The sequence below is a fragment of the Anser brachyrhynchus genome (assembly GCF_964034855.1).
Source record: "Anser brachyrhynchus genome assembly, chromosome: 18".
NCBI classification, from domain to species: Eukaryota; Metazoa; Chordata; class Aves; order Anseriformes; family Anatidae; genus Anser; species Anser brachyrhynchus.
The window spans coordinates 13,084,616-13,103,345 of record NC_137711.1 but is presented as its reverse complement, the minus strand read 5'-3'; the positions used below and the strand labels follow the sequence as shown (position 1 = coordinate 13,103,345).

The 18,730-nt window shown below is 43.1% G+C and overlaps 1 protein-coding gene across 5 annotated transcripts in view; it reads right to left on the bottom strand.

The window, feature by feature from the left end:
* GAS7 (growth arrest specific 7) overlaps positions 1 to 18,730 on the bottom strand; it is a 113,235-nt gene that overhangs the window by 18,407 nt on the left and 76,098 nt on the right. For all 5 annotated transcript variants that reach the window (XM_080560523.1, XM_080560525.1, XM_080560524.1 and 2 more), the window contains 5 exons: positions 15,505 to 15,594; positions 13,317 to 13,432; positions 8,258 to 8,332; positions 4,805 to 4,883; positions 1,484 to 1,612 (listed from right to left, as the gene is read on the bottom strand). In XM_080560523.1, coding sequence (XP_080416649.1) covers positions 1,484 to 1,612; positions 4,805 to 4,883; positions 8,258 to 8,332; positions 13,317 to 13,432; positions 15,505 to 15,594 — 489 coding nt within the window. The remainder of the gene's footprint in view (positions 1 to 1,483; positions 1,613 to 4,804; positions 4,884 to 8,257; positions 8,333 to 13,316; positions 13,433 to 15,504; positions 15,595 to 18,730) is intronic.

Below are 18,730 nucleotides of genomic sequence, written 5' to 3'. Positions count from 1 at the left end.
CTTAGACTTATTTTAGAAAAACTAGTTCAGGTTCGTGACTACAGCAGTTCATAACATAGAAATCAATAACCTGAGACCTGTTTACAACTGATAATTTAATTACCTTACTTTAAAGTTCTTCAGGCTTTTAAAACCTGATTTATCAGTATAATTACTGAAATTATACCAGCAAATTAGTGAAGCATCTGAATTATAATTACCATATATGCATGCTGTCACCCCATTTGGTGAGGGTGCCTAAATATATTTAAAAAAAAAAATTGCTTTGTCCAGACTATTTCACTTGTTATAAAATAGGTCTTATTTGTTCTTTCTCCAGCATCTAAAACTAAATTTGGATAACTATATATTGTTAGCACCTTGGAGTTTTCCTGTAACTTACAATGCTTTTGAGGTGTTACTTGAATTTTTCAATTCACTTATAGACATTGGTCTTAGCTTGGTAGGTCGAAAGGTGGAGCTGCAGGAAAGCAATATGGTGAGAAGCTGTGTGCTTCAGGCAAACTGCTGACACAGCATTTTTCTTTTCTTCCTTCTCTAGACTCCTATTTCTGATTCATTCGTTTCAGTATCCTACCGAGGACTGTGTTTCATTGCAGATGTGATGGTAAATAACTAAGAATTTTACAGCAAAATGCATTCCGTGCATACATACAGTCTAATAATCTTGTGTATCCTGCCACACTTCTGCCCCTGAGCAAATTTTCTCATGTGCACTCTGGTCCTTAATGGAAATCCAAACAACCTCCTGCATTAACTGAGAGAGACATTTTCCTCTCCAGGTCATACCCAAGAGTATACTGGTTGAGGATACTGTAACAAACAGCCACACCATTTGGGGTAAGTGTCTTGGCAGCTGAGCCACAGGTATCTGTTTCCTGCCAACTACTGAGAAGACAGAACTATTTGTAGACAAAAGTTTCTTTTAGTCATGACCTCAGCTACTACTGGATGATCATATTAAAATAGTCCCTGAAACCAGGGTGCTGCTGTTTGCTGTGAGGCACATAAAACTGGAAGTAGGAGGTTTGCAAATTATCGTGCCAGGTTTAAGGCTACCCTTCCTTGGCCATCTGCTTCTGGCCATTGTACAAGAGGATATTGAGCCATACAAGCTTTTAGCCTGACCCTGCTGCTGTTCTAGTGCAATGCCTTTAACATTTTGTGGGCAATACATATGACTTCTGGATGCACATGAGCCAAGAGTATTTTCATCAAATGTATTAGAAATATATTATCCCAAATTGGAAAGGAGAAGATGCAACAAAAAGTTACTTTGGCAGTAACACATTAGCACTGTCTGCAGCACCCACTTTCCCAAAACACCAAACTATGCCTGCAGCCCAGTAAAGAATAACCAACTGCAGAAAGCACTCAGCAGAAATCTGTGGTTTTTCATCGTAAAATAGAAACTTTCCACTTGCAGTTGTTTTTCTGTCCCAGACAGCAGTATCTCAAACTCTCCAGTTTGTTCTATTCCCACCTTTTCAACTGCTGCATAGCGGCTGGCCAGTTGCTTCCGTAAGTCTGCAATATGGTGGTCACACTTCTTCATGTCTTTCTTAAAGTTCTCTCTGAAGTTGAGCAGGGGTTTTTCTACCTCACTCTGAAGCTGAAAAAGAAAACATAAAGAAGAAATGGTGATAATGAGGAGCTGGGCAGTAATTCCTGGCTCTTCTGCTGAGAAGAGCTCACGACAGAGTTAAGAATACAAATGCTGCAGACACAGGCAGTGGTTTACTGCAACACTTCTTGTGCCCAAGACAACTTGGAGTGATGCTGCTGCAAACATCAGCTCCTCACAAGGCAGCTCTGCTAAGTGAGTATTTACTGAAGGAAGCAGAAAGGTAGAAATTTTGTCTTCCTCCCCTGTTAAACTGTATCCCTCTTCTTAGACATAAGATCAAACTTCAGACAATTATCACAGTACTGAGGTGCTCCAACTCTGACCTAACTGATGCAACTTACCTCCCAGAAAGTACACAAGTAAAACCTGCTAAACCTGACTGCAGTAAGGTTACTCAACACATTGAAGTTACACACCTGCATTTCTTGTACAGTTTAAACAGATGCATTAAAGATACATTTTATTTATTTATGCTAAGTATAAAGGAGCCTAGCTGAACCCCTCGAAGTAATGGCAAGAAATCACTGTGAAATGGACTCAGGAAGACTTCCTACATGACTGCAAGTACTTGTCTCTTACAATCAGGGCTTTATAGTCAGTAATACTCAACTCCGACAGAGTCTGTATCCCACTGCTCTTTGACTTCTTCGAAATGCGCTCTGAAGGGATAAAGATATTTCACCTCCCCAGAAGCAACCCACTACTTTTTTCTATTGTCCCTTCAATGCAGATGCTGGGCTCTTTCAACACAAGTGAGTCCATAATCACCTCACATGGCCCACAGTGGAGCAATATTAAACAGTCCCCGAAACCAAGTATTTTTAGCCTTTCTGCAGTGCTATTTTAATGGAGAAGGAAACTTCCTTCATTCAAGCTCAGTAAAGCTTTTTAGTGGGGAGATTCTACAAAGACAGCCAAGGCCTCACACCACATCCTAGAGAGGTTAGTAAAGCTAGGCTTGATAATGCAGGTGGAGAGCAGCACCGAGGTAATCTATTATCACCTACAACTACACGAAGTTCAGCTGCAAAGGTAAGAGACAAATTCTTCTTTGTAGGGCCAGGCAATGTCAGACAATGACAGACAAAACAGACAATGGCCATAAATTGATCTTTGGAAGGTTCAGGTTGAATATCATTTACGAAAAAGTATCGCAAGAATGGTAGTGGGGCACTGGAACAGGCTGAACAGAGACATTTTGAAATTTCTGTCCTTAGGGATATTCAAGACTTTGCTAGACAAAGATGTAGCTGACTTGATCCACTGCGGGTGATAGGCCAGCTCTCACTGGGAAGCTGGACTAGAAAACTCTAGATGCTATTTTTATGACACTCTCATCAGGATGACCCCAGACAAGCTTACAGAGATCTGTACCACCATCCTGAACCACAAAGTTGTGAAAAGGCTCTCTCAATATTGAGGTACAAACCTACAGCTGTGCCAGAAGCATTTCCAGTGCTCAATGAAAGTAAGAAATGGCACAGAGAGAAGTTCAGGATAGTTTCTATGAACTCCAGAGGCAACGTATCACAATTGATAGAGATGCCTGTTTTCAAACAGGCTAAACTCTCTGAAAGCCCTTCGGATTCCCCTACCAATAAATGAATTAACCTCGGTAAACAACCCAAGATGAGTCAGTCATCCTCAGTAAGAGAGATGGCAACTTGACTTGACTTGACTAAGCAGGCATTGCTGTAAAGACCCTCATAAAACTCCCCAGAGCTAGAGACACCAAACAGGAGTACATTTCAGTGGTAGCTCTCCTTGCCCAACAAAAAATAAAGACATTTGTTTATTTCACGCATTTTATAATGGGACTGGAAATTTTGATATCCTTAAAAAAATGGGAAATGCATCACCAAGAGGCTCAAAATGTGAACAAAACAGCTTTCTCCATTTTTGTGTGCAGGAAGTCACAGAGGCTTTTCAGTGATGGCTGTCATCTTCCTTCTGGCATCATTAATTGTGCTACTTGAACTTCTGTCTTGTAAAGCCATACCATACGCTATCACACAGACTGGCTGAGGCTTTTAGGTGTTGCATTATAGTTGACCATATTTATTCTTTTCTGTTAAAATATTTTGCTAAAAGACTTTATAATGCATGCAGTGGATGAAAAACAAACAAAAAAACATGAACTGGTTTCCTAAGATGATGAGAATTAAAGCCTTATTGTATATAGACAAAATTGACATCTACTTATCACTAAATGGCTAAGATGCTACGAAGAACTTGAAATCTCAAAACGTTTGCTAAAAGAAGTTATCAGGTATAGGGCAGAGACCTTATATCTCTGCACCACTATGGGAGAGACTTAAGCAGAAACATGCACACAACACCGAGGGTACACTTCTTCCCATTGGAAATCAATTCAGTAGGCCAACAGGAAGCAAAAAGTATTTCACTAATTACAACCTTGAAGTAGAAGTTTGAAGCAGAGCAGTGGATTACCAGCAGCAGCTGGTTGCCTGAGTAACATCTGCATAATCGCTTACAAACACTGCAGAGCTATAATTTTCCTCCAGAACATGGCTGTTGTGCTTAGATATCTGCATCGATATTGAACATGATCACCCACAGAGGTTAACACAATGTAACATGATGCAAGAATATGTCACATGGTAGAAAAAAAAACAGATGAAATACAATAATTTGTACAAGAAATCTCCCTGGGCATCATTTGAAAGAAGATCTAAAAATAACACTAAGTTTAAATTCTCACCACAGTTTTCAGAAACACTAATAACATGAAGTCAGAATCCTGCTTCTCTTCCTTGCAGACAGGTGCAATAGATTCTTGTGAGAAACCAATTTTTTTTTTTTTTTTTTAAATTTCTCCCTCTACAGAAGTAATCTGTACAAGCTCTAGGAAATTTTACTTAAACAGGCTGGAACTTTGATATCTAAGTGAATAACGTTTAGAATCTTTTTTTTTCTTTTAACGAAAAACTAAGGCTAGAAGTGTTTTAGCTTACTTATCAGGTGGATTAAATGAGCTACGATTTTGACAGGAAAAAATGGACAGTTTCAAAAAGCTCATTCACCAGCTTTTTAGTTCTTCAGAATTTGTACCATATGCATTAAGTATTTTCCCTACTAGAGAAACACCCACTGAAGGGGACACACGTATCAATTACAGGGCAAAGATTTTTGCAAAAGGAAGAACTAATTACTTACCTTAGAAGAAAATTTGAGATGAACCTCTGCTTCATCAGCAAGACTCTTCTTTAGCTGAGCCCAAGCCTCTCCCAGTGTGCTGAAAAAAACCACAGTGCAACAACGATCAGTGTCCTGTTTTCTGTATATCGTCCCAGCAAGACTAATCATACAGCTTCATATGACATACCAAAGCTTTGTAGCATATCATGCTCTGCAAAATCATGGAAAAGTGAAAGCAGAAATCTGAGAAGATAACTGATCTCTGTGACCAAGGAAGAATTGTATTTGGACTGTATGTGGAAGATCTCTGAAAACACTGTTCGTAATGAGTTACAGAGATGCCAGTCTCTTTAAGCAAGATACTCCACTATCTTATCCTTGCCACAACAAGATTTCTATTTTTTAATACTTAACATAGATAGAATCACAGAATCATTAAGGTTGGAAAAGACCTAAGATCTTCACTAATGCAGTTTTTCCATTGCCTCTTCTGTTTTATATCTTAGATTTGATGAACTGGTTATATTACTTCTCTGTGAAGAAGTATTTGAAAACTATTGGGTCTCTCTCTCCACCTTCTTTTTCCTTCAGACAAGTTATTTTCCAGACGATGGTCCTCTAGACCATCTCCAGCAGCCTAGATTCCTCTTAATGTGTCATAACAAAAAATACATTGACTTCCAGCAGAGGTCTTCCAGTTGCTAAATTGGTAATAAAATATTTTCTATGAGACACTCTTTCTTTTGCATATCTCAATATGATTTCTTTTTCAGACAACAGCATGAAGCTGTTGATGAATAAGCTTGTGATTCACTATAACCAGATCCTTCTCCCACAAACTGTTATGTAACTGTATCTTTCACATCATGTGAAAGTATAAAAACTTGGTACTTTGTCCTTACTGAAATGCATCTCAATTTCTCTCAGTTAATTTCTCTAGTTTTTCAAAATTACTCTGAACTGCAATCTTTTCTTCAAATTTTACATCGTCCCTCGTAGCTTTGTCTCATCATCTCTGATTTCAATAAACCCATTCTTTCTTCTATGATAGGTCATTAATGAAAATATGGAAAAAAGAATCTGGGCTTGGGACAAACCTTGTGGTCTCTCACTCCACAGCTACTTTCTGTTTGTAAGTAGCAAGTAGGATTTCATACCTAGTTTTGCACCTCAGCCTTTATTTAGCCCACATTTTTCTTGCCTGCCTACAAGAATCTCCCATTGTCAAAAGCTACACTAAATTAAGAGCTATGATGCTGACTCCTTCTTCCACATGGCCTGTTATTCTGTCACTAAAGGGACTTAGGTTGCTTTGGCACAGTTTCTTCTGTATCCATCCAAAATAATTGCTCATCATTTTGTTTTCCATTAAGTGCTTCTAGAAAGCTTGACTGCTTATTCAATCATTTTCTTGAGGTTATATAAAGCCAACTGATCTACAATCTCCCATCTCCTCTCTATCCCATAAACCTCTTTCCAGAGACAGTCATATTTGCCTCTTCTTTGTAGCCTAAAAAAATGTTTCATCAGGAATTTCAAATTAATGATCTGTAATCTCTGTCATTGTTCCTCCTCTAAGTTGAGTCTAGCATGGTGTCCATTGCAGCTGAACACTCTGAGAATGCTTCACTTAGGTAAGTACTCCCAACTCTTCTCCTTCCCTAGTTAAATCCCGAAGTCCCCTCCCATTGTCTATTTGTTACTGGTATTAGGTATTTGAGCTGCATGATGGTAGTTCATCTATTAAAATAAAGAAGGCATTTCAGCATGCTAAGCATCTTCTGTCTCTTAAGCAACTACAATGAGTTAAATGACTGTGGATTTTATTGCTTTACGTGCCTATGCAACAGCACTATACTCACAGCAGCCTGGCCGGAACGATCACACCAACACAGATCAACCCTACTCCTCACCCTCATGTCCCATTCACATAAACGATGGTGGGTGCTATTACCACCAGAGGAGGGTAGAGGATCCTGGAATAGAGCCCATATTTTAAGTTAATTCCACAGTTAATTCCACAGATGGCTGGACAGCAAAGGTAAAAAATGCTCTGTGGAGTATTACAGCAGCAGAAACTGTTGCGTTCACAGAGCAGTTCATGAGGTCCCCTGACTCACACCTTTTCAAGAATGAGAGGGAGACCCTGGTAAACGTGTATTTTGAGAATGCTGGGTTTAAGTCCCATGTTTGACTCCTTCAAGTCCTCTTGTTTGCTGGTATTCCTACCTCACTTTTTTAAATGGAAATTTTCCCCTTTCTGGGTCTCACCAATTCCCAGGATCTTCTCACTAACCTCTTTCTGGACCTAACCATGATGGCCAGCACAGCACCAAGAGGAGAAATTCCAGGAGGACTTGTTTCCATTCCCTCATCTTGCCACCCTTCCAGGCAGAGCACCACCAAGCGGTGTTCCTGGCTCCCTGTACATCTAAAGGGAGCTCTGAGCACTGCCAGGGGTGCTCTGCTCCTCACCCCCTTCAATTCCCTACTTTAACATTTCTAAGCTTCAGTTCTCATTCCCTCTCTCTTTTCATCTCCTGTCTCCTGCTTCTTCTCCCCCTTCTGCTTTCTCAGGCCTTCCACCTCTCTCCTGTTGAGGGTAGTAGATAGTACGAGGAGGATGTGGAAGAAAGCAGTGTTAGCTTTGTTAGGAGCCGGCTGACACCTGCCCCTAAAAGAGAAAGAACAGAAACCATGGTCAGTGGAGATGCTTAAACGAGTACCACCCTGGCTGGCCTCTTTTCTTTTTTGTCCTTGGCTATTGGAAGCAGAGCAAACAAGCCATGAAGCCTCACTCCCAGAAGAAACACGCTGTGTCTGAACTAGGGTGAGCATAGTTATTTCCAGCCTTGGCTTTCAGTACTGAGAGGGCTTACATTGGAATAGACACAGCTAACTATTTTAATCCTTCAGGAGTACTATCGTTTTTTCATTATTACCAAAGAATTGCAATCCAGCCAAAATGCATTGTCTATTATCTTCTCAATAACTTCCGAAGTTACACTGTGGTTTGTTCTTCAGCCTTTGTTAGTGAAAGGAGCACTGGTGCCAGAGACATCCCACTGTATTCCTCACCAAGGCCTCTTTGATCCTTCCATTTTCTGCAGTGAACATGCTTTCAGCAGTATGTATATTTATATATTACATATACTCCTCCATATCCAAATTAATTTAGCATGTACACATGCTAATCCCTAGAGGAACGACTGCTGGTTTAAACAAGGATAGCATTAAACACACCAGTGGAAATGCAAGGTTCTATATAGGTATTCCTAAAAATTTACCATGAGTATCTTCAAAAGAAAAATACTCCAAAACAATTCTGTCTTCCCCAACACACACGGGATGCTACGCTAGATATACCTCTACTGAATAGGAGAGCTCAGGAAAAATGCATGTACCTGTGTGGGAGGAATGACTTATGTTAGAAATTCTTGTCTTCTACAAAAGTCACAGAGACAAACTTACCCTTCTTCCTGAGCAGCCAAGGAATTCTGAGACAGTTTGGACAGATTTTTAGCATATTCCTCCTCAATCTTTATCCTACACAGAGAGAGAGAAAATACAAAGACAGCAGTAAGCAAGCATTAATGCAGAAACCCACACACATAATTTAAGGAAAATCTCTGCATTTCAAGGAATCTTGTAACAGGAATTTTCCTTGCAGTCTTCAGCACTAGTCTTAGGATCCCTCTCTCCCCCTTTCATACGCTAAAAATACAGCAGCAAGAGCATGGATATATGCAGGACAGCATACATGATAAAAAGAGAAAAATCTACAGTTCTGGAGTGCAAACAACAAGGAGCAAGTGCTTCCACTGTATAACACGGACTGTCTGCAAAACTGGGCTCACTTGCAAAGCATGTGTTTCGGTGTGCTGCTAAACCTGAGGTTACACATCATTGAAGCAAAGATGAGGGAATGCAGCTATACAGAAAAATTTTATGTGAGCAATGCCACATCACTGATAATCAGGCTAGACTCAACCACTGGAGGCTGGTCTCCCACGAGAATAAAGATGTGACCTAGGGAGGGTAAGGATGAACAAATATTCAGAAATTCACCAGCAGAAAAGGATAGAGATCAACTCTACCTGATTAAAGAGGAGGAAACCAAGTGGAGACATGGCATCGAGTATTCAGCACATAAATGGCTACTCCATGTTCCCCATGGTCCCTGAATCTGGGGTGCTGGACCGCACCTTCCCTAGGAACACAGAATGTTTCCTTCTCCCTGTTTCAGATGACAAAGCTGGTGAAGACATGGCAGAGGCTTCTGCATACTACGTGCAGGATTGCAGCCCCCGCCCTTCAACTATCCCAACCGTAGCTGCAGCAGGATCCTGGTCCTTCTCTGCATTCACTCAGCATCATCATTCCAGTAAGAGGAGCTGAGCTTGCCAGCAGTGGGGGTGACAAAGACAGTAGCTGTTGGCACGTGACTGCTATGGGATTGGCTGCAGGGAGAAGAACTAGAGTAGATGTTGAGTGAGGTAATGGGGGTAAATGCTTATTGCACAGCAGGGAGGGGAAGAACAGCCACTGGTTCAGAGGTGATGTGCATCTTGCTTGAAACCCAGCTCAAGCTCCCCTGACATTTTTGCTGAGTCAAACATTTGCAAGGTTCTCCTAACTAGTGAGAACTGCTTTCTGATTTTCAAAAAAAGTTTGCTCTGTTTAGCATCTCTGACAGTGAGCAGTGTGGCAACCAATCAGGAACAGTTCCTGATTCTGTGCTGAGCTACAAATAGACAGAGGAAAAGGGAAACAGAAGGTGGGATATTTTTGGCATACCATTCTGCAGTAGCTAGTCAAACAAACACTGCTACGCATAATACATTCAAGACAAGAAGAGTCCCTCTGGCCAGCTAAGATGTGTCTGATACTCTGGGATGATGAAAATATGGTCTGAATGTTATCCCAAGATGCAGCTGGCTGAGGCCTAAGGTATTTACCCGCTCTCTGCAGCATTACAGCACAGCACTACTACTGACCTCACCCAGCACATTGAGTCTTTTACTCCTCATCCTGTGAGAACAAAACCAGCCAGCAGCTCAAGGCCAATTCTACAAGAACATGACACAGAAATCGCCTCTGTCACTCAGAGGTATCAGTTCACAGTCTCTGTCAATGACTAACTGCCCAAACCTTGGTCAACATCCACAGGTCTTTGGTCTGGCTGAAGAACTAGCAGAACAAGTCAGGTCTGCCAGCAGCAACACAGTAACCAAGCCTCAACACTGCTTGTCTCCCCTCACCCACGTGACTATCTGCCAGTACTTTTCTCACATTCATTTAAAACACCTCACGAAAGAAAACATCCATTTAAAAAACAAACAAACAAACAAAATCCACTAGTTTTGCATCAAAACATAGAATGGTTTAGGCTGTAAGGGACCTTAAAGATCATCAAGTTCCAAACCCAGCAGCCATGGGCAGGGACACCTGCCACTACACCAGGTTGCTCGAAGCCCCATCCAACCTGGCCTTATATACTTCCAGGGATGTGGCATCCACAGCTTCTCTGGGCAACCTGTTCCAGTGCCTCAACACCCTCATTGTGAAAAATTTCTTCTTAATATCTAATCTAAATCTACCCTCTTTTAGTTTAAAGCCATTACTCGTTGTTCTATATCACTACACTCCCTGGTAAGAAGTCCTTCTCCAGCTTTCTTGTACTACCCTTCAGGTACTGAAAGAACCCCTAAGAATGACCTTGTTTCCAAGCTGGTTGATCCCCGAGCCTGGTCCCCAGCTGCCCTGTTCCAGCCTGCAGCTCTCCCTCACCCCACCCCACCAATGCTGCTTCCTGCATCTGTTGTACCAACACCAATAAATACAGTTGCAATGTGCCAGAGGAAAGCTATGAGAGATGAAGGGCATCTAGCTCCCTGCAAAGGTGGGCACTTTCTAAGAAATATTTATTCCCTGTGGAGCCTGGAACGGGCAACAGCCCATTACTAAGGGAAGCAAAAGCCTCCAGAAGTCCCATCAATCTCACTCTGGGGCAAAGGGGGAAGCACCTTCTGAATCTCCAGAGAATTACTTAGTACTGACACGTGAGCATGAGAAATCCTCAACAAGCACATAAACTACCTGAAGTGTAGATTATTTAATATTCCTCCCAAGCACAACCAACATTTCATTTATACGAAAAAAAAAAAGGCATAACTGTGTGGCTAAACTAAATGAAGGACTGAAATCTCAGGGCATAAACAAATTTGTCATTTGGCACTACTGAAAGGACAGGCTGCCTTGACAAGCAGGAAGGAACAAGTTGTTGGAGTCAGTAGTTCTTCAAATCACAGTAAAAAGGCTACTGTTCAACAACCCCAGCCAAAAATGACCCTCAGCCTGGTGTCCCTTCACCTTTTGCGGCAAAAACATCTTGAGCACCTTAGCTTCAGCAAAAGACAAACACAAGACAAAAGTATACCTCAAAAAGGGAAAAAAATGCTTCCTGAACTTGACCAAAATGCCTACCTTCCAAACACTGCATTGTGATTACTGTGAAACACCAACACAACGGATATACAGGGAGTCCTGAACACCGTGATCCTGTCTCTGGGAAGTCCCACGGTTGTTATAAAATTATTCTAGTTTCACACAGGAAAAAATAGTTTCTTGTTTCCACGAACTTGTTCAAAAGCTTTCAGAATTTCACTCCTGTGTAGTCAGAAGCATCACAATTTCTAAGTGCATTTTGATCCATATTGTCTTAACTTTATTAGTTCCAGCTGCGCCTTTTTTTTTTTTTTTTTTTTTTTTAAGTACATTGTGTGCTCACACACAGGAGAGGTTCTCCGGCCTCCTCCTGATCTTCGTGGCCTTCCTCTGGACTTGATCCAACAGCTTCATGTTCTTATGTTGGGAGCCCCAGAGCTGAACGCAGCACTCTAGGTAGGGTCTTACAAGAGCAGAGTAGAGGGGCAGAATCATCTCCCTTGACCTCCTGGCCATGCTGCTTTTGATGCAGCCCAGGATATGGTTGGCTTTCTGGGCTGCAAGAGCACGCTGCCAGCTCACGTTGAACTTCTCACCCACCAACATCCCCAGACCCTTCTCCTCAGGGCTGCTCTCAGTCCATTCTCTACCCAGCCTGTATTTGTGCTTGGAATTGCCCCAACCCAGGTGCAGGATCTTGCACTTGGCCTTGTTGAACTGCATGAAGTTCATGCAGGCCCAGCTCTCAAGCTTGTCCAGGTCCTTCTGAAGGGCAACCCTTCTCTCTAGCATGTTGACTGTACCGCACAGATTGGTGTCATCGGCAAACATGCTGAGGGTGCACTTAATCCCATTGGTTATGTCACCTACAAAGATGTTAAACTGCAACCCAGTACTGACCCCTGAAGAACTCCACTCATCACTGGTGCTTCTCTATTTTTTAGACAAAATATTTTATTTCTAAGTATCACCTCTACTCTGTTTTTCCCATATCCTGGTTTACTCTCAACTCTGCAGCTTTCATTTTCTTTGTTCCCTCCATCTAAATGGAAGGACTATATGCAGTATGACTGAGACAGCTGAGACACAAGTGAGAGCTGGGGAAGACACAGTGTTCACAGAATCACAGAATCATCTAGGTTGGAAGAGACCTCCAAGATCACCCAGTCCAACCTCTGACCTAACACTAACAAGTCCTCCACTAAACCATATCACTAAGGGCTACATCTAAATGTCTTTTAAAGACCTCCAGGGATGGTGACTCAACCACTTCCCCGTGCAGCCCATTCCAATGCCTAACAACCCTTTCAGTAAAGAAGTTTTTCCTAATATCCAACCTAAACCTCCCCTGGCACAACTTTAGCCCATTCCTCCTCGTCCTACCACCAGGCACATGGGAGAATAGACCAACCCCCACCTCTTTACAGCCTCCTTTAAGGTACCTATAGAGAGTGATAAGGTCACCCCTGAGCTTCCTCTTCTCCAGGTTAAGCAATCCCAGCTCCCTCAGCCGCTCCTCGTAAGACTTGTTCTCTAGACCCTTCACCAGCTTCGTTGCCCTTCTCTGGACTCACTCGAGCACCTCTGTGTCCTTCTTGTAGTGAGGGGCCCAAAGCTGAACACAGCACTCAAGGTGCGACCTCACCAGAGCCGAGTACAGGGGGACAATCACCTCCCTAGACCTGCTGGCCACACTGCTTCTTATACAAGCCAGGATGCTGTTGGCCTTCTTGGCCACCTGAGCACACTGCTGGCTCATATTCAGCCGACCATCAACCAATACTCCCACGTCCTTCTCTGCCAGGCAGCTTTCTAACCACTCATCTCCCAGCCTGTAACACTGCTTGGGGTTGTCGTGCCACACGTGCAGGACTTGGCACTTGGCCTTGTTGAACTTCTTACAGTAGGCCTCAGCCCATAAATGTGTTGATAGACATTAGTGTTTTATGTGCTTTATGAATTGGTAGCATAACTTTTACAGTTTTACCAGTTTAAGCTCTGTGACTGATGTATATGAAGAATATCCACATTATGAAAAAAACATTGCCAGAAATAGTCAATTTGATAGCAAAGTGCTAATTACCTTTCTCGAACAAACTCTGCCATTTCCTTCTGTGTTTGTTTCCCTTTAAGTTGTTTTTGAAGAAGAATTTCAAATCCCGACACTGTATTGTTCCCTTGTGAATCCTTCTTATCAGCCTGGAAGGAAAAAGGAAGCTCAGACAAAAGATATGGGGCACAAAAGCACAGACACACAGTTCCCAGTGGCAATCTGACTTCTCTCTGAGGAGTAGGAGCACACAGCAGTGGTGTCTGAAGAGCCTTTTGCAGAAAGGACCTCCTGTGACAAAAATTCTCATCACAACGCCTCAGTCCCTCTTGGAGGAATATTCCAATACTTTCTCCTTCCCTCTCCTCTAATTCCCCCTTAAAAAAAAAAAAAAAAAAAAAAGAGGTTTTACAGTTATTTTAAGCTAGCTAGTTATTTTAAGGCTGTGGTGGCCAAAGCAGCAGTATTGCCTTCCCTTCTGCCCATGGCCTTTCATACCTGCTAATTCTCCTGGGCTGACTCTGGCAAGCATAAGCCCTGACAACTCAACACCCTGCAAATTAAAAATGGGTTCTGGAGCCAGTACAAGGGAACTGACACAGGAAAGGGGAGGACTCTGCTGCCCAATTCAGGGGTAATGCAGTCTTAAGTTACCTATAATAGACTGTAAAATTCTATGCCAATTTGCACTCAAAACACACAAAAAAACAACACCAAGTCTGCACAGATTTGCTGTAAAGCAAGGCAAAACACTAACTTGTTCAATAGCTTACCACAGTCCATCCCATCTTTCACCGTGTTGTTTTTTTTTTTCCCCGTACATGGCCCTTTTAATTCCTTGCTCCACCAACTTCAGCACTGCTGCAAGGACTAACTGTCTCCTATCTCCGTTTTTCCATATTTCAGAATTTCATTTCCACCCTCTTCTAACAGACCCCCAGAACACTTCTGCGAGGATTACATTTTTTGCTCCAATACCTTTGGGCACTGTATATTTGCACCAAGAAAAAAGCCACATTAGTCAAAGCATGAGACTTTAGGATGTATGGCCACAACACCAGGCACTGGGCAACACACTGTTACAAGCCTGAGACTGGAAGAATGGAGTAGACTGAAGGAAGGCAAGTCATGGCCAGATCATGGATCACAAGGCTGATTGAAAAGAAAGACTTGGGAGCAGATTTATGGGAGGATAAAGAAGAAAGGCAACTTTCACTCGAGTTCCACTGAGGGTAGGATTTGAACTAAACCAAGCAACGAAGCAGTTATCAAACTTAAATGGAAAGAACCAAGCAGGGTGGTATCTTCTGAAAGACACAAAAAATCAGCTTATAAGCCATTTCTAACTTTGTTGCTTATTGGGATCAGAACACTGGAAGAAACTGAAGAAGCACTTAATGATTTGGTTACGTGACCATTTGTAAAGCATGCTAGTGTATTTTAGCAAGTTACTGCCATTAGTCATAATCTGCTGTGCATGCCTCACACAACACTGAGCACTTACAAGGGGAATGTTGCTGCAGTTATAACTACACTGTTTCAAAATTGAAACCGATTTTTTTAAGCAATGGAAACACTACAGTGACTGATAACTGAAAACACATGCAAAATTCATAAAAAAGTTCATGAACTGGCTCTTACCTAACACAGGGGCAGCTTCTGGTCTCTTCTCACAGAGGCCAGCCCTGCAGTCCGGCCACTACCAAAACCTTGGCACATACACACAACACATCTCATCCTTTAAAAAAGTAATTTATCATCTGCCTCCACATCCAGTTAGATGGAGCTTAAAAATTTTGCATAGAATTTGTAAATGGGATACCTCTAGCCTCCATGTGCATTCATAGCTGTTGTGCTCTGAAAACAATGAAATAATGTTCCCTGTCCGTCATCCCCCCTCCTGCTGCACAGCTCTTTTGGCTGAGGTATTTTGAGATGTGTAGGTTTGCCGTACATACTACCCATTTCCCGACCAAAACTATCTCCTGACAGCTCATGCTGCCTTTCTGGACACTCTTCAAATAACTGTCCACATGTCTGAGCCTGGTTAAATGGCTTCCATGTGATCTTCACTGGCTTCTTCAGTCTCCCTTGCACTGCCCTAGCACGCTGCAGTTCAGCCCAAATTCTCCTTCACGTTGTACCAGAAATCAAGCTATTTGTTCCACTTTTTCTGAAGCTCAAAAATGACAAAATGGCATGTGGCTGGCTGCCCACTTACCCAGAAATAATCACAGTAGCTCCACTCAGAAGGTTTCAGCAACTGCTGCTCTGGCATTACATCAGGGTGGGGGAAAGTCACACAGTTTATCTGTAAGAAAGGAAAGCAGAAGAGAGTTAGAAGGTAATAAAATTTAGCTGCTGATGAGAAATATGCAAATGAAAGATTATATACATGCACACCAATCAAAAAAACTACACTGAACATGTCAGTGAAGAAAAATTGGTTGTTGCATGGAAACAGCAGCTAAGTATTCCCAGAAAGCTCCTGTGAGCAAGCATTAGCGTTGGCTCAAAGGACAAACTACTTGTTTCATAAGAGGAAAACCTGCCTGATTCAGAAGTGCCATACACAAAGTTCTCCTAGATCTCTTACAAAGCTGTGGAAAAATGCCTGATGTGAAACACCCTGAGCATGCTCTGAACACAAGAAATAATATAAACAAAGAAGAGTACTGAAAGCACTGCTACTGGCATAGCATAGAATCATAAAATTATTAAGGTTGGTAAAAACCTCCAAGATCATCTGATCCAACCATCTACCTATCACCAGTATCAGCCACAAAATCACGTCCCTAAGTACCATGTCCAACCCTTCCTTAAACACCCCCATGAACAGTGACTCCACCACCTCCCTGGTGGAATCTCATCAGCAATTTTGGTTACGTTAGTTTCCTACAGGATTACAAAAAAGGTGTTATTTTTTCAGCACACAGCCCTTCAATCTGTATCAGAAACCTTTACAGATAAAAGTGGTGCTCCTGGAGAAAGGAATAGAAACTTTTAAATCAGTTAAGCTTCAGTGCACAGAAGCGCACAGCAATTTTTGAGACAGAACCCATCATGCAGACATTAAACAAAGGCACAAAAATGTAAAAGTGCTCATTAAGTTATCACAGCAGAAAATGTAGCCTGATAAAAGCACAGTGTAAGCAAAGAACGTGACAGCTAGGGCAGAACATGCTGCAGAAAACTCTGGACGCAACTAAGCCCTTTTCAAGTGAAGCACCAGCAAGAGTCAGGTCTCACTGTCACTAAATAACGCTCCTGTAAAACTCCTGCTGGGCCCTCTTACTGTACCATCAGGTTCACTGGACACTAATGATACTTGTATATTAATCAAAAAATCAACCAAAATTAGGGATGGAAAAGTATCACAAATGTAACTGTCTGTTGTTTGCTGGTTGTTTTTTTTTTTTTTTTTTGGGGGGGGGGGGGGGGGATTATCATAGAATCATAAAATCATAGAATATCCTGAGTTGGAAGGGACCCTTAAGGATCATCAAGTCCAACTCTTGATACCGCACAGGTCTACCCAAAAGTTCAGACCATGTGACTAAGTGCACAGTCCAATCTCTTCTTAAATTCAGACAGGCTCGGTGCAGTGACCACTTCCCTGGGGAGCCTGTTCCAGTGTGCAACCACCCTCTCTGTGAAGAACCCCCTCCTGATGTCGAGCCTAAATTTCCCCTGCCTCAGCTTAACCCCGTTCCCGCGGGTCCTGTCACTGGTGTTAATGGAGAAAAGGTCTCCTGCCTCTCGACACCCCCTTACGAGGAAGTTGTAGACTATGATGAGGTCTCCCCTCAGCCTCCTCTTCTCCAGGCTGAACAGGCCCAGTGACCTCAGCCGTTCCTCGTACGTCTTCCCCTCCAGGCCTTTCACCATCTTCGTAGCCCTCCTCTGTACACTCTCCAACAGTTTCATGTCCTTTTTATACTGTGATGCCCAGAACTGCACACAGTACTCGAGGTGAGGCCGCACCAGCGCAGAGTAGAGCGGGACAATCACCTCCCTTGACCTACTAGCGATGCCGTGCTTGATGCACCCCAGGACACGGTTGGCCCTCCTGGCCGCCAGGGCACACTGCTGGCTCATATTCAACTTGCTGTCTACCACGACCCCCAGATCCCTCTCTTCTAGGCTGCTCTCTAGCGTCTCATCGCCCAGTCTGTACGTGCAGCCAGGGTTTCCCCGTCCCAGGTGCAGGACCCGGCACTTGCTCTTATTGAACTTCATGCGGTTGGTGATCGCCCAGCTCTCCAACCTATCCAGATCCCTCTGCAAGGCCTTTCCACCCTCATTCGAGTCCACAACTCCTCCAAGTTTGGTGTCATCAGCAAACTTGCTCAAAATACCTTCTATTCCTACATCCAGATCGTTTATAAAAATATTGAAAAGTACCGGCCCTAAAATGGAGCCTTGAGGGACCCCACTGGTGACCGCCCGCCAGCCTGACGCAGCCCCATTTACCATAACCCTTTGGGCCCTGCCCGTTAGCCAATTGCTCACCCATCGTATGATGTTTTTATTTAGCTGTATGGTGGACATTTTGTCCAGTAGGATCCTATGGGAAACCGTGTCAAAAGCCTTGCTGAAGTCCAAAAAAATCACATCAGCTGGTTTCCCTTGGTCCATCATACGGGTGATCTTATCATAAAAGGAAATCAGGTTAGTTAGGCAGGACCTGCCCTTCACAAACCCATGCTGGCTGGGACCAATGACTGCTTTGTCCCCCAGGTGCACCTCAATAAGTTCGAGAACCATCTTCTCCATGATTTTACCAGGCACTGACGTGAGACTGACAGGCCTGTAATTGCTAGGGTCTTCTTTCTGACCCTTCTTGTAAATCGGCACAACATTTGCCAGCTTCCAGTCTACCGGGACCTCTCCAAATTCCCAGGATCGTTGAAAAATAATTGAGAGAGGTTCCGCGATGACGTCCGCCAGCTCTTTCAGCACCCGGGGATGAATCCCATCCGGACCCATGGACTTGTAGGGATCCAGGTGGAGTAGCAAATCCCGCACACGTTCAGGGTCGGTTGGGAGTTTGTCATCCCCACCGTCCCGGTCCTCTAGCTCAGGGCACCCTGGGTCCCGAAGCCCATCATCGGCATTGAAGACAGAGGCAAAGAAGGCGTTAAGCGTCTCTGCTTTGCCTGTGTCATTGTCTGTGAGGAGACCTTCCCTATCAAGGAGCGGCCCTATGTATTCTTTAGTTCTCCTTTTTCCATTCACATATCTGAAAAAGCCCTTTTTATTTTCTCTCACAGACACAGCCAGCTTCAACTCTAGGTGTGCTTTGGCCACACGAATTTTCTGCCTACAAACACGAACAGCATCCCTGTATTCTTTCCATGACACCTGGCCCTCCTTCCAGTAGCGAAACACTCTCTGTTTCCGCCTGATCTCCATTAGAATGTTCCTGGTCAGCCATGCCGGCCTCC